Source organism: Molossus molossus, unplaced genomic scaffold (assembly GCF_014108415.1).
Source record: "Molossus molossus isolate mMolMol1 unplaced genomic scaffold, mMolMol1.p scaffold_m16_p_10, whole genome shotgun sequence".
Lineage (NCBI taxonomy): Eukaryota > Metazoa > Chordata > Mammalia > Chiroptera > Molossidae > Molossus > Molossus molossus.
Genome location: NW_023425345.1, coordinates 9,811,097 through 9,827,622, shown reverse-complemented (window position 1 = coordinate 9,827,622; position 16,526 = coordinate 9,811,097). Strand labels below are relative to the sequence as shown.

The window sequence follows — 16,526 nt, the reverse complement described above, 5'->3', positions numbered from 1 at the left end:
TCTCCCCCTAAAATCAGGTACAAAGCAAGGATGTCCCCTCTCACCACTCCTTGTCAGCATTATACTGGAAGCCCTTGCTAATGCAGTAAGACAGGAAAAGGAAATGAAAGGTATAGAGACTGGGCAGGAAGAGATAAAACTGTCTTTGTTCACAAACGACATGATCATCAATGCAGACAATCCAAAAGAATAATTTTTTTAAAAACTTCCTGGAACTAATAAGCAATTATATTAAGTTTTCAGGATACAAGATAAACATACAAAAGTCATTTGCTTTTTTATGTAACAGCCATGAACAAGTGGAATTTGAAATTAAAAACACAATACCACTTACATTAGCTCACCCCAAAATTAAATACTTTGGTATAAATCCAACCAAATATGTACAAGAGCTATAGGAGGAAATCTAAGAAACTCCAATGAAAGATATCAAGAAAGAACTAAATAAACAGAGTTATTCCATGTTCAGGGATAGAAAGACGCAATAGTGTCAAGGTGTCAGTTCTTCCCTACACCCAGTTAGCAGCTCCATTGGCCTTTCATTCATTTGCTATTGAAAATCACTTTGTACTGCCTCCACCATGACTCCTTGGGTTCTGCCCTGGCTGCTCCCTCCAGGCTGCTCTCTACCCACCCGCTGGGGTGACCCTCCAAAAAATCAGACCACATCCCTCCCCTGCACAGAACACATCAATCAGTCCTCTCATCTTACTCAGCAAAAAAGCCAAGGTCTAGAGTCGCCTGACACTCCACCCAGTCTGCCCTCACCACCTCTCTGACCTTGTCACCCACTGCTTTCCCCTCACTTTCTCTGTTCCTTCCTCCCACAGCCAAGCCCACCTCCCCCAGGGCCTTTACCCTTCCTGCGCCCTCTGCTGGCCTGCATTTCCCCGCAGGCTACCAGCCTGGCTCACATACTCACTTCCTTCAAGACTCTCCTTGATTGTCCCCTTCTCAGTGTGACCACCTCCCCACCCAACACTCCCTATGCCCCATTCCTGCTCTGCTTTCCTCCATGGCACTGAGGACCCCCCGGCTCTGTGGTCTGATTGTGTATCTGGCACACACACCGAGATGGCAAGGGTTTCCAGTGTCTTGCTGCCAGATCTCTGTACACAGAACTGCGGTAGCACCGAGTGGATACTCGGCTAGGCTCACGGGAGGAGTGAATGGACAGACTGCTTTGCCCTCTGTTTGTCTGCGGTTTTATCACAGCTGATCTTCTTGTTGATGTGATCGGTGTTAGAGCCACACCATCGTCCCGCTGTCTCTGTGAGCCTCGAACCACGTACAGCGCCTTGGTAACAGCATGGCTGCCTGTGTCCTGCTGGCAGGACGAACGCTCCCTAACCCGGGTTCTCATTAGTCTCCATCACTCCTGAGCTGCCTGGGAGGGAAACCTGGCTGCACCGGGCTCACGTGAGGAGGGCAGCTCTGCGGCCACCTTGAGGCACTTCCTCCTTTGCGACCCCACCCTGCCTTGTCCCTGCCTCCCTCTGCCCCAGCACCCGGCAGGCGCACTGGGTACACTTTTCCTGCTGTCTCGGGATTTCCTCTCTGGACCGGCAGCTTCCTAAGAACAGAGCCTGCTGCCGCTTTTGCTCCTTTGCCTGGGGACATTTCAGATGAGCGCTGAAGGATGAACGTGAGCTTGCTGGGCACCCAGTGAAAATGGAGATAACACGGTATGGAGATAGTGAGTGGAGGCAGAAATGGAGACAGGCCATAGTCCACTCCTTCTAGAACTGTGGCTGTGAAAGGGGACGTAGAGAGACGGGCACCTGGAAAGGGAAGGTTTCGTTTTTAAGTCCAAACCCTTCTTGGCCCAAAGCCCACAGTTTCCCGTGGTCCATCCAGCCTCCCAGTCCAGCTTCCTCTCCCACCTTCTGCCCTCTGCTCCCATCTGGCGCCCTCCGCCGACCACTCTCCCATGTGCACATTCTTCCTTGGAATGTCCTTCAGTAATAACAGCATCATTATTCAGCCATTTATAGGGGCCAAGATGGACATGTATTAACTCATTTGATCTTCTAGTGGCCCTATGAGGATCATGCTATGACTGTTCCCATATTACTTACAAGGAAACTGAGTTACAGGGAGGCTAGTGACATGCCTGAGGTGACACTGCTGGGTAGTAGCACAGCTCCCATTGACCCTGAGCCTTCAGCCGGGCCCCAGAATCCACTCTTTAAGCTATGCTGTAAGGGCCTCTTCCAGCTCCAGTGTGAAGTCCCCTGGAAAGCATCTCTGAAGCTCCTGGGCTGCTTCAGCTCACCCTGCTGCACTGCCCGCCTGGACCCCACGTACGCCTGCATTCCAGTCTTTCTCCCACGGTATTTCAGTTGGAGGGGCTGTGTCTCCGACCAGGCGGGAGCCTTTGAAGGCAGGAATGTCCTGCTGTCTGTGGCCGCCGCTCCGTGTCTGTGGTTGAAGAAGATCACAGCGTCTTCATGTTCTTTGCAGGTGCACACACTCCTCCTGTGTCCTTTAGGCTCTGCGTCTGGGCATGTCATTAAACCGACTTCTGACAAGTCTCCATTTTTGTGTTGTCCGCCTCTTATTTCTTTGATGCTTTGGTTTCAGACTCCCTAAGAACTTTTCTTTTGACCGTAGTTCATTCGGGGGTTGGAGGGGATGAACCATGGTCTGGGTTTATCCTAATTGGAGTGCAGCCTGCCTCTTACAGACTAATGGGTTCACCGAGCCAGCCATGAATCTGTTTCCCACCGTCAAGTCTCTCAAAATAAAATGGTTGTGCAAACATTAGGAAAACAATCTGATAACTTCCTATCTTCTTCTTAATAAATTTAGCAGTAACAGAGAGGCTTCTGGCACCGTGCTATTATTGAATTCCTAAATCTTTAGCTTCAAAGAACTTCACGTGGACCATTAGCAAACATTTATCAGCCCCCTCTTCTGTGCCAGGTTGTCCATATATATTATCCCATTAGGGTCTCCCAATCACACTAGAAGATAGATAGTGTCAGGCATTTTATAGAAGGAGAAACGGAGGCTCAGAGGAGCCAAGTCACAAGGCTGGTGTGTGCCACGCAGCTGGGAGATGGTGAGGCGAGTCTGAACCTGCCAGGGCCGCCTGGCGCCTGTTCAAGGGCTGGCCTGCTGCACCCCAGCTGCTTTCTTCCCACTTCTTAAGGCTGGGACAGCTGCCAGGACCCTCCGCTTTAATTCTGGGGATAATGTAGCAGAAAACAAGGTGTATCTTGGCAGACCGGAATTAGGCAGACTGCTCTCGCAGCTAAAGACAGACAAGGCACAACCCAAGCCTGTGTCCAGGGCACCGAGATGTATGTGGTCTCCTCCTCCTTCATCACCAGCATCAATGAGCATCAACTGGATGCATGCTGACGGCTGTTTGGTTTTCTCTCGGCGGGTAAACAGCATCCAGGTCCAGTAATAGATGGAGACACAGAGAAACGCTGAAAGGAGAGGAAGCGCGGCGGGCGTTATGTTTGCAAGGGGCCGTCCTCTGCACATGGGAAGGGCGATATCCAGCAAGGCAGGGCGCACCCTGATCTCCCCGTGAGAGACGTGGTTGGCCCGGGCCGCCCAGAGGAGCAGCCCTCGTATGTTATGTTCTCGGTGACCTAACCGAAAGCTCGTCTGTCTCCAACTGCACGAGATTTTGGAAAGATGATCCTCAAAACTGTTTGAATCCAGACATTAAATAAACAAAACTGCCCATTTGTGGGCACGGAGTACTTAGCAGGCACCTCAAGATATTTTCTTGTTTACTCACCACAATAAACAAACAAAGGAGCTATTTTCACCCCTTTTCGGACACGGAATCTGTCCATAAAAACAGGGTAGCACAGGGGCTTCGGCAGGATTGGAGCTCAGCTCCGTCCGGGCCCAGGGTCGTGCCCAGCCCGCCCTGTCTCATGACCAGGCAGGCCCAGAGCAGGACCTGGCTGTGGCTGGGAATGTGGACCCAAAGGCATTAGGTCACCACCTTTTAGGATCCAAAGACCCTCTTGAGAACCGAATGAACTTCCCCCTTAGACGAAGGCACGACCCACACTCCAAAGTAATAGAATTTCTGGGAGACCCTGACCCCTTCATTCTCATCACAGACCATGGCTGATGACCACCCTCTCTCTGCCCAGAGAAATGATTCCTTTTGGGTCCAATCAAAGTCACATTTGAACCTTCTTTCTCCAGGTCTTTGAACTTGAGTTTTAATCCCTGGTCTGTGGCTGTCTTGGGCTCCAGGAATGGAAATTGATGAGTAGTCCAAAACGGGGGTCTACGCCGGACACAAAAATATGATGCCGGGGCCTTCTTATTGACCTGGTTGAGTTTCAGACAAAAAAATCTAGTTGATGTATCTACCCCATCTAGAGTCCTCAAGAAGAAAAGGAAGGGAGGAAGGAAATAAATCCTGTTATATAATCTTTTTTTTTTTTAACTCTTCTATTTTTTATTAATTTAAGAGAGAGGGGAAAGTAGAGAGAGAAAAACATTGATTCGTTGGTTGATTCTTGCATGAGCCCTGACCAGAGATAGAACTCACAACCTTGGCATCTTGGGACGACGCTCTAACCCCCTGAGCCATCCTGCCAGGGCCCTGGTATATAAACTTTGCATAATAGTTCAATTTAGATTTTCCAAATCTCAGTAATCTAGCTCTCAAAGCTTCTTTGAATAATTATGTTTTCACATTTAAATTTCATAACCCTCTAAAAGAAGGAGGGATAATCCCAAGGGAAATTGTTTATGCTTGTGATAAAGCGTAAAGTAGTCTAAAGCTGTGTTTGTGCACATTACCTGATTTCATCTCAGGTAACATATGCTGAGTACCTACTATTTGCTCAGCACATGCAGAATACTTCGGTGTACATTATCTGATTTTATCCCCTACCTTAGTGGCCCTGTGAGGGAGACAAGGACATGACGGTCACCTCCATTTCACAGAAGAGGAGATGAGGTCCAGAGTGGGTCTGTCACCTGCCCCAGGTTAGACATAGGTGGGCAGAGCCAGGTCTGAAACATTGGGTTCCAGACTCCACTTCGCGTCTGCTGATGCCTCAACCAGTGTGTGAAGCCACATTGCAGAGGAAGGTCTGGGATGAGAACTTGCTGCATATGATGCAAATACCAGGAAAGCAAACGTGAGTGCAGGCAAGGGTCGTTTCTCCTATGGATTAGGTGACTTCATTCTCCAAACACTCAGGGCTCACCCTCGGGTCTCCTTTGTTGTGAAGCCCCTGACCACCATCCCATTCCCTCCAGAGGAGGGCTTCATCGCCAGGAATCTTGGGTCCCTTGTCACACTGGGTTATGATCACCTAGTGCCGTCTGCAGTGAGCTCTCCAAGGGTAGTAAATCTCTGAATACAAGTCAGGACATCAAGGACAGCAGATGAGGGATTGGCCCACATTCTTGCCAGGGCAACATCTACTTGGCCTCTGACCAAATGTCTAGGCTGGTGAACAAACAGGAGGAAGCAAGGATGACTCAGGGCATCCCCAGTCATCGGGAGGATGACTCAGCTGTTAAGTGAAAGGAGGCAAGCAGGAGGCCAGCCTTGGATGATGGGGATTTCTGTGACGATCTTGTCTTTCTTGAAAAGCAAAGGGTTGCTAAGTGCAGGGTTCACCTCTCAGTCATCTCCACGTCGCCTCGGAGCCCGGCGTGGCACTAGGCAGTGTCCAGTACATGGTGACTCTGTATTTCCCAGCGGATGCCAGTCTGTGTACTAGCACAGTGCACACACAGTGTGTTTCAAACTACCTGTCATGACCCACTGGTGGATCACGAAATGTCTTTTGATGTTGCAGACAGACTTTTTTATTAATAAAATAGAAGAGAAGCCCTGGCTGGTTTGGCTCAAGGGTTAGAGTGTTGGCCTGAGGACTGAAAGGCCGTGGTGGGTTCGATTCCTGATCAAGGGCATGTACCTGGGTTGCAGGTTTGATCTTCCGTCAGGGTCATGCAGGAGGCAACCAATCAATGTGTCTCTCACACATCAATGTCTCTCTCTCTCTCTCCCCCACACACCCTCCCCTTCCCTTCCACTCTATAAAAAAATCAATGGAAAAATATCTTCGGGTGAGGATTAACAAAAAAGGAAAAAATAAATAAATCAAATAGAAGAGAAGTCAAAATTGAGAGTGCATCATGTGATAATAGTGAGGGTCAGTATTATTTTCCATAAAGTTTTTTTTCCATGGAAAACATGAAAAGTGTATGTGTGTGCGTGGTGGGTGTACTGGGCCATGATATAAAATGCATACTTATTCCGAGTCACAGTCAAAAACATTTGAAAACAATGGTTAAAGTACAGTCTCAGGATGACACTTACCTGGCCGGTTTCATGATTATAGAAACATTGAAGTCAAATCTTTGTTTGCATTGTTCATCTGTGTATGCATTATTCATCCCCAAAAGGTCTTCTATAGTCACCCTCCTCGTTGTATCAGCCTACTGGGTGTGCGGGTGAAACATTCAGAAACAGGTGACTGGCTGGAGCCCCTGATTAGGCAGCACGGGTCAGAGGAGGAGTGTGACGGGTGCCACCACACATCTGCCCATCTTCAAAGGAGGAACCTTTGTTTGCTGAGCTTTTATAATGAGCAGCAGACTTGAACTACTGGCCTGTGCATTGTCTGTTTCCCCTCACCTTGCCACTTGTCTGTAATAATTCAGCGGTTGTATAGTGATACTGTCCTATTGTTCCTAAATTATCTTGTTATTGCCAGTCTTATCTCTTCAGTTAGTTCATAAACTGCTGGAAAACATTGTCTGCTTCTTTTGCACCTTCAACATGCCTAGCGTGTCCTATCTATTGACAACTACTAGTCCCTGCAAAGACATGCCTTCATTCTGCATTTTCTCCTACCACGGCGCAGGTATTGTATGGCTTTGTATTATGTGTGTCGCAGCCGTCTCCTTTGCTTAGACTGTGAGCCCATGGGGACAGAGAGTGTGTGTATTCTGTCCATCGCTGTGTCCTCGGCCCCTAACACAGCACAGTGACTGGCATGTGATAGGTGTATCTGTTACTCATCTCCATCGTAATGCTGAGTAACAAACAACCCCACTTTCTCAATGACATACCAAATTAGACTTGTCTTTGTGGAGTAGCTCGAAGCTTCAGGTTGGTACTGGATTCTTCTGTGTGTCTCTCGCCCTCCTTAGACCAGCAGGCTGGCCAGGGTGCTTTACTCATGATGGTGGTAGTGGCACTAGAGAGCATGTTCAACCACACAGGTGCTTTGCGGGCCATTGGTTCCAACGTGCTCATGAACATACCTCTGGCCAGAATGAGTAGTCAAGCCCAAAGTCATGGAGCGAGGAACACACTCTGCCTGTGGAGGTTGGGTGGTGACGGGACCAGTGACCACTTCTGATTAACCTACCAGAGTACGTGCTGAGCTTCTCACTACGTTTTCAGGGAATGGAAAGGAAGGGACGAGAACAATTGGACTCCAGGGATTTCCGCGGGTATTCACCACACAGGTTACAGAAGCCCGCGGGGACTCTTTACCTCCTGACACTGAGCTCTACAGAGAAAGCCAGAGCCCTGTTAACAGATAGCAGCCCAGCCACCCGGAGGTAAATTTGTTGGGCAAATAAGGCAGGTGTTCAGAAGCAGCTGCAGCACAGACTCTTCCTCCAGGACCCCAGGGACAGCAGCTGCCGCTGGGATGGAGCATGGACAATGACCAGCGGCTTCCCTCGCGGCATCTCTGAGCAGATCGTAACCTGCCCTGTTTTGTGTCTTTTGAAATGTGCATACAAATGCCCCGTGTTTGTTAAAGTCAGCAGGTCAGGACCTTGAGGGAACCTTTTAAAAGAGCTAGATCATGTCTGAAGGGAGTCTGGAGCCTTGGCCCTCAGCTTGGGTTTGTGCGAGGCTGTGCGAGGTTTGACACCCTCCTCTGGTGAGCTGAGAAGTAACGGTCTGCTCTCCTCTCGTCCCCTCTCCCTCGGACTGCAGGGGTGCTGTGCCTGCCAGACAGCCTGAACCTTCACAGAGACACGCAGCGGTCCAGCAAGCCGGGAGACCTGCCCATGTTCAGCCAGTCGGAGCTGAGGACCATCGAGCAGTCCTTGCTGGCCACCCGCGTGGGCAGCATCGCAGAGCTGAGTAAGTGAGGCTGGTTCTCCTGTCCTCTCTGTTCCCACAGGGCATTGCTTTGTAACCCGCCGGGTGTCACGCTGTAGTGCACACACAACGGTGCCACGATGGCCGCGGGGACGGGAAGGGCTGCGGAGCCAGCAGACCCGGGCAGTTCCCTGGCCCTACCACTGATGTGGGTCAAGTCCCTCACCTTTTCTGAGCCTCGGTTTCCTACAACAGGGAAACTCATAGTCCCTCTCTTAGAGTGTACCTGTGGTGATTCGATGAGCGAATGCCCATAGTACCTGGCACAGTGAATGCATAAAGGGTGGTTTTTAAACTTGATTTTCACAATGGGATGCCTTTAAAGTACACGTCAGATCACAGCTGTCCTCTGTTCAGAATCCTCCACTGGCTCCCCATCTGACCCAGAGGAAAACCCAAAGTTCTCGGAACTGCGTCCAGGCCCTCACCCCTATCACTGACATCCCCTCCCACTCTCCCTGTGGCCCACTCGCTGCGGCCCCCGGGCCCCTCGTTGCTCCTTGAACATGGCAGGCATACCCCAGGACCTCCGCATTCACTGTTCCTTCTCCCTGGACCGCTCGTCCTCAGACACCCACAGGGCTTGCTTCCTCGTTACCTTCAAGTCTCACCCAAACGGGGTCTTCTCAGTGAGCCTCTCCCTGGCCCCCCTATTTAAAATGATGACCCCTGACCTGGCCAGGTGGCTCAGTCGGTTGGAGCACCATCCCGTACACCATGGGGCGGTCAGTTTGATTCCCAGGCCGGGCACATACCTGGGCTGTGGGTTCGGTCCCCAATCAGGGCACGTACGGAAGGCAGCCGATTGATGTTTCTCCCTCTCTCTCCCTTCCTCTCTCTCTAAAATCAATGGGCATGTCCTTGGGTAAGGATACAGTTATGACCCCTGAGGACCTTTATCCCCCTTCACTGCCTTATCCTATGGAATACTCTATTTGTTGTTTTTCAATAACAGCTTCACTGAGACGTAATTGAAATACAATTCGCCTATTTAAATTATACAATTCCATGATTTTTAGTATATTTCCTGAGCTGTGCAACCATAACCACAGTCAGTTTTAGAACATTTTCATTACCTCCCAAACCTGAAACCACTAGCAGTCACTTCCCCTCCCTTGGTCTCACCCTGTATTTTACTCACTGATTTTTTTACACTGTCCATCTCTCCCTCCTACCATGTAGTCTCGTGGAGAGCAGAGAGCTCTGTTCTGTTCATGGATGTAATCCCAGCACCAAGAATAGTGCCTGGCACATAGTAGGTCCTCAGGAAATATGGAGGTGGGGAGAGGAAGAGGGAGGGAGAGAGAAACAGAGAGAGAGAGGTGGAGAAAAGAGGGATTGTCGGGAAGGTGGGGGTGCCACAGTTTGAGCAATGACGTGTCATGCTTGTGCGCCCCTAATTTAGGGCTGTGCTCTCTGAGCCCGGCCAACCAGAGGAAAATAAATCCGTATTTGCTTATGATCCCCTTGACTGTCAAATGACTTAGCTGTGTGTTAGTTGCTGATGGGACTAGAGCATTGAACCCAGAAACGCTTGGCTTATGTTAAAGTGTGAGTTGGTGTGAGAGTCTAGAAAACCCTGAGCTACTGGAATCTTCGGGATCCAGAGAGCAGATGCGCCTCTTCCCAGGGACTTCCCTGCACACCTGGACGGGCAGGCACCCTCCTCCAGTTAGCACGTGGCACCTCTGGAAAGCGGAGTAGTAGCTGATTCGAGCCGTAGGGGTTCCTAGTGGTCACCAAAGCTACTCTTCGGGCACTTGAGCTTGGAAACTGCACTTCCGCCCTCATCAAGCCCCGGACGTCACGAGGTGCCTGCAGTCACGGGGGCTTCCACTTACCAGTCAGTCGTGCAATTTTTCTTAGACTTTTGGGTACCATGGACCCCTTTGGCAATCTGTAGAGCCTCAGAGCATGTTTAAATGCATATAATGAAGTGCCCAAGCTTACACAAGAAACCAATTACACTACAACTCTCGTCTAAATCGTGGTGTAGTCATTCTGCGCTTTTTTAGTAGCACATTAACAAGATCTAGCAGCAGCTCTGATGACCCTATTATTTTGAGGTGGTGATGTGTGCGAAGATATTTTGAGACATCCGCAACAATTGAAACGGGATGAGGAAATGTCTGCATTTTAATAGCTCCCCCGGGATTCAGATATAGCGGGTCTGAGCCGCTCCCTTGGGGAAACATCACTCTAAGAAGAAATGCCAAGATGCGCTCAGGACGTGGAGCTGCAGAAGCTGGCTAAGGTGCTGGGTCACGTCTGCATGGGCATGACCTGAGAAAGGCCACCACTCTAGCTAGTCCACACACACTGTCCCCTGCGGTCTCAAAGGTTTGTCCTGGGATATCGTAATGTCCCCTCCCAGCAGTGTCCAGCACCTGGGCTGGGGTCCTGCTTAATTCCAGATCTGTCTTAGAAGAAAGGATTTACTCAAAAAAGAAAGAAAGAAAAGAAAACCCTGCACTTCACCTAAGCAGCGGTCTGCGGGAGCAGCTTGCCGCATAAATTGTTTTAAGGACAATTTGCTCTGCAAATTAAATGCTGTCGTTGTGGTTGAATGTTGACTTTCGCATATGAATTGTTGGCACATAAATGGGTGCTGCTAATTACCAATGGGTTTGTACATTCATTAAGCGGCCCCGAAGAACATATGCGAGCAAGCACGTTGATAAGCCACGTGGGCGACCGAAGATAATAAAATTGCCTTCTTTTCCGATCTGACTGTAATTCAGACTGGCTTGCACTCTGGTCTGAATCAATACAGTCACGCTCTCTCTGTGTACACAGGGGGCTGTTCTTCATATTCAAAGGTTACTCCACCAGTGTGGATTCTAGAAACTGCGATGACGAGGTGGGGGGCATGTGTCCCCAGCCTTCGCGGCTCTTCTTGAATCAGGCTGTCCAGGCTCGAGGGCAGAATCCCTGATCATGACCTTCTTAATAGCCAATAATACTAACAGCAGCAGCTGATGGTGTTGAACTAGGGAACTATGACAGATCTGTATGAATGATCTCCAATACAGCCACTAATGTCCACGTTGATATAACCTGTCTCAGAGCAACCACACCTGGGAGCTGAAAGGCTGGGGACTGAACCCACATTTCAAGGCAGAGCTCGCCCCCTCGACACGAGACAACCCCCCCGGGAGAAGCCCGGCCACTGTTTCTACATGTCACAGGGGAGATGAGAGCCCCTCTGTGAGATCCGGGTGGCGGTCGGGTCTGTGTTCCTTCCAGATAAGGGTCTGCACTTTGCTCTGCCGGATGCCCTGTGGACTGGACGCTTTCCTGGAAACTAAATTGGAAATGCGGAAATCCACCCGAGTTCATCACCAGGCACCTAGGTGCAGCTCCTGCAGGCTGAGACTTCTCCCCATACCCCTGCCTCTGTCCGCAGAGCAGCATTTTAACCCAGAACTGCCATAATCGGTGGTGATGCCCAGAGTCATCGTCTGCAGCCTGTTACGGCTTGGGTGAAAATACACCCCCCGTCTCTGGAGCCGCTACTGAGCACCAAGTGCTTTAACTACATTAAAGGTATTATTGTCCCCATTGCACAGATCAGAAAACTGAGATTTAGAGGGATAAATGCCTAGCCCAAGGTAGAGTCATAATTCAAACCCAGTTTTTTTCTTTTTCTACTCTGCTATGCTCTATCCAATTCAGCTTTGCCTTCTGAGCATGTAACACATCGCTCATAACTTGGGAAATACCTGTTGAATGTCAGATGAATAAGTGAATGACCCACTAGAGAACTAGTCTGTGAAGGGAAAATAAAAGCTGAAGAAAATGCTACAGGTGAGGGGAACTCTTCATGAAACTCCAGTAAAGTATTAAATACTCAATTGAGCTTTTGAACTCAGAGAACTAGAACTGAACCCCTGCATGTCTAAAATATTTGAATGAGAAGCTAAATCAGGGGACCACAACGGTCCCCAAACTGACACAGGCTGGTGAGTCTTTAGAAGCCCTGGGAAACTTGCAAGACTATGTGTGAACCTCACAGCTGGCTTAGAGTCTGGTAGGTGGTCCAGGTCTCCTTCCCTGACCAGGGAGTAGGTCTGGGAGAACTGGGCCCACCCAGTCTCCCCACGGAGGCTGGGGGAGAGGAGAGGCCCTGGGTTTTCTCAGTCCTGCATTTCCCATATTCCTGTCCTCCGAGATCTTAGAATCTCGTCACACATCCCAGTCTTGCCCTCAAGCTCCCAATTAACCTCCATCTGACCGTCATTAATTATCGTAGTTGCTTTCTGTTGGTTCGAGGGGGAAACTGAGGGCTTCATTTAAAAATGCCTCTTCCTGTCATCTTTTCACACTGAACTGGGAACTTGTTTCTCTCATTCAGTGAGGCCATGGGGGGGAGGGGCATTAATTTACAACTGGGTGCAAAAAGGGTTTCTGAGTTATCTTTCAAATGTGCCACCAGAAAACAATGAAACAAAACACAACAGCCCTTATTGCTTGGGCAAGGGGGTCTTTTTCCTTGTTTGAAATGCAGATGGAGGCCCAGAAGGTGTGGCTCAGTGGTTGAGCCTCGACCCATGCACCAAGAGGTCGCCGGTTCGATTCCCCGGTCAGGGCACATGCCCAGGTTGTGGGCCCGATCCCCAGTGGGGGGCATGCAGGAGGCGGCCAGTCGATGTTTTCTCTCATCGATGTTTCTATCTCTCTCTCCCTGTCCCTTCCTCTCTTAAAAAAAAATCAATAAAGGAAAACAAAGATTTTTTAGAAGAAAGAAAGAAATACAGATGGGCTCTTCCTAGAGAGGCCTGCTGCCTGGGTCCCAGGGTTGTGGGCAGTTTTGAAGACGTACTGTAGTAAGTGGTAGCTGACCACAGGTGAAGACTAGGGAAGGAAGTGAAGCTGCCCATGCTCAGGCTGGGACAGGAAGAGCCGACCTGGGGTGCGTGTCCCTCTGCCCAGGGTGGTCCCGTGGGAGATGCGCTGATAGCCCACGTCTGGCGGGTTAGAGCAGCGTCTCCCACAAAGCAGCCTGGGAGATGGTTGTAGGTGATACAGAAAACACTTTTCATTTTTAATTGCTGTAAATTTTTTATGAGCACTAGAAAAATATTAGTTTTCCATTTATGGCAGTGATATGAATTTTGAAATTAATTTATCTGTGGGGGGAAAATGAGCCAATTTAAAGGAAAGTATTAAGTAAATAAATTGCAGCTCGCAGAAAAGTCATGATGGTGATTCCCAAGCGGCTGACGTTGGGCAAACCTGGTTACACGTGGACTCGCAAGCGGGTTCAGACTCCCACTGCCCAGACCAGGGCAGCTGGTTAAAGTGATTCACGGTTTGGGGTTCATGAAGCCGACAGGAGAAGCAGCAGATAGCACACACATAGGGCAGGATTTAAAGTGGAGCGAGTGAGCCCAGAATCCCTGTGCCAAGTTTTTAAAAAAAATACTTTTTTATTGCCCTGGCCGGTTTGGCTCAATGGTTAGAGCGTCAGCCTGTGGTCCAGAGAGGCCTGGGTTCGGTTCCCGCTAAGGGCACGTACCTCGGTTGCGGTTTGTCCCCGGCCCTGGTTGGTTCATGAGGGAGGCAGCCACTCGAGGTGTCCCTTTCACGTCGATGTTTCTCTCTCTCTTCCTTTCTCTCCCTCCCACTCTGTCTAAACAAAAAATGGAAAAATGTCCTCAGGTGAGGATTTAAAAAAAAAAACACAACTTTTTTATTGATTTTTTTAGAGAGAGAGGAAGGGAGAGATAGAAACATCTATGTGAGAGAGACGACAGTGGGCTGCCCAAACCCCGGGCATGTGCCCTGACCAGGAATTGAACCAGGACCTCTCAGACCATGGGACGATGCTCAATCCACTGAGCCACACCAGCCGGGCCCCTATGCCAATTTTGTCCCCATGGCCAGCCCTGCTCAGAGACACGCTTGGGGCCTCTGATCCAGGGACTAGGCTGATAACGGTGATGGTGGTGATGATAATGATGACGGCAGTCTCAGTCCAGAAAGCATGTTCCTAACCATTGTAAACTACTGCTTCCTCAGGAACATGACAAGGAATGAGTCATGTTCTCTGGTCTTGAGGCTCAGTACATGTGGACAGTGAACTGGGAAGCATGACAGCATTAAACAAGGAATGTGTTAGACTGTATGAGCAGGTGTTGCGGGTCTCCAGGGGAAATGGAGATTGATTCTGACTGGGGGCATTCTGGAGGGCTGCATGGAAGAGGAATTTGATCACAGCCTCAAAGGTCTTCAGCAGTTGGGAGAATGAAGGAAAGGGCACCTAAAGGTGTGAAAACAACAAGAATAACAGCAGAGAACCTGGAGTTGCAGGGTGAGCTGAGTGATGCTCAGAGGAGATAGATGGTCAGCCCAGCCGAGGCAAAGGCTTCCCAGTGTCTGGGGAAGGGAGGGATGGTGCAGGGCGGCTAAACATGAACCCTTTTCTCTTCTCCAGTCCCTTTCCGTTCTTCTTGTTTTGAGCTTTTCTTATGGAAGCTCTCAAGAAAAACAGATAGAAATGTGGGTGCACTCCCCGTTGACCCTAGATGGGAGGTACAAGAAGGTAAAACACCACCTCGGTAGCTTATGATTTTGATGATACCAGCTAGCACATGGCATAATTCAAATATAAAGGAATAGTACCCACAAATCCTTGGTCAACATTTTGTTTTTTTCCCCTGGTATTTACTCAGTGCATAGTGTTTAATAACATAATCCTAATCACACTGCATGCAATTTTGAATTTTACTTTTTTCCCACTCACCATTTAACATAGGGTTTTTGGACATTGCACATCTATGTCAACATTTTTACGACTGCCCAAGTTTAGGATTTTATCGGGTGGATGTACCAGAGTGTACTTAACCACACTGTTATTCTTAAACATGTGTTCTTTTGTAGAATTTTGGACCCTGTAAAGAAGGTTTAAGTGAAAATCTTTGTGCATGAAGATTTTGCTGCAGTTTGGATTCTAGCACTGGGACAGAGTCCCAGAAATGGAATTATTGAGTCCAGGGTAAAGAGCACCTTGGCCACGAGATGCCAAATGTCCTTACGGTGGACTTGGAGCTGGACAAGGAGGCACAGGGCTGGTGGAAAGAAGGACTAGGTCAGCCTGGGGTAAAGAGAGCAGGCATGTCCTGGGGAGTGTTGCTCAGGGGTTAGAGGATCGGCCCTTGGACCGAAGGGTTGTAGCTTTGATTCCCAGGCAAGGGCTGGGTTGGTTCGATCCCTGGCCCTAGTAGGGGTAGTGCTGGAAGCAACCAATTGATACGTCTCTCTCACATCTATATTTCTATCTCTCCCCCACCTCCCTTCCACTGTATCTAAAAATTAATGGAAAAATATCTTCAGGTGAGGATTAACAAAAATAATGATAATAATATATAGAAAAAGGAGCACAGGCATGAGATGTACCGAGGTTGAAATCTGTCTCTGCTTCTAACTCTTTTTTTTTTTTTTTATCCTCACTCAAGGACATTTTTGCATTTATCTTCAGACAGAGTGGGAGGGAGAGAAGGGGGAAGAGAGAAAGAAACATTAATGTGAGAGAGACACATTGACTGGTTGCCACCCACACGACCCCAACCAGGGCCGGGGACAAACTGCAACTGAGGTATGTGCCCTTAGTGGGAACTGAACCCAGGACTCTCTGGTCCGTGGACCAATGCTTTAACCACTGAGCCAAACTGGCCAGGGCTGCTTCTAACTCTTGAGTCTCAGTTTCTTCGTCTATAAAACAGGATTTCTCAAAGACCTTCAGGCACATCTTTTCTGCAAGTCTTTGCTCCCTGAAAGATCTGAAATCTTACTTCTGTCTACAGGTGACCTGGTGTCCCGAGCAATGCATCACCTGCAGCCCCTCAATGCCAAGCACCATGGCAATGGCACGCCCCTGCACCACAAGCAGGGGGCGCTCTACTGGGAGCCTGAGGCCCTGTACACCCTTTGCTATTTCATGCACTGCCCGCAAATGGAGTGGGAAAATCCCAATGTGGAGCCTTCCAAAGTCAACCTTCAGGTGGAAAGGTAAGACTTGCCTTCAGCTTGCCAAAGAGAGGAGCTCCCCTCTGGCCAACACCGCTGTGGTGGGAGGGTGGGTACCACCTCCGTGGAGGTGCAGGGGTTGGGGAGGGGAGGGATGCTGGGATCAGAATTGCCCAGCTCCCAGAAATTCCCTGGAGGGGTCCAGATGGGGACCACGTGTCCTGAGAGGATGTCTGAGTCCCCGGGGGAGTCTTGGGAATGAACTTTCACAGGCTGACCCGGTCCAGGTAGATGGTCCGGATCGGAGAGTGGTCTGCAAGCTCTGGAGGTGAGGGCCGCGGTGGTGCGGGGCGGCTTCCTTGTGAAGGCAGCGCTGGGGAATGCCAGCTCCTGGGGTCTTACCTTCATTTCATCCGGCTGCCCGGAACCT

At 49.6% G+C, this 16,526-nt stretch overlaps 1 protein-coding gene across 2 annotated transcripts in view; it reads left to right on the top strand.

The window, feature by feature from the left end:
- The window catches only part of BTBD11 (BTB domain containing 11), a 278,882-nt gene that overhangs the window by 162,978 nt on the left and 99,378 nt on the right, over nucleotides 1-16,526 (top strand). For both annotated transcript variants that reach the window (XM_036251811.1, XM_036251810.1), the window contains exons 2-3: nucleotides 7,961-8,110; nucleotides 15,934-16,138. In XM_036251811.1, the coding sequence (XP_036107704.1) occupies nucleotides 7,961-8,110; nucleotides 15,934-16,138 (355 nt within the window). The remainder of the gene's footprint in view (nucleotides 1-7,960; nucleotides 8,111-15,933; nucleotides 16,139-16,526) is intronic.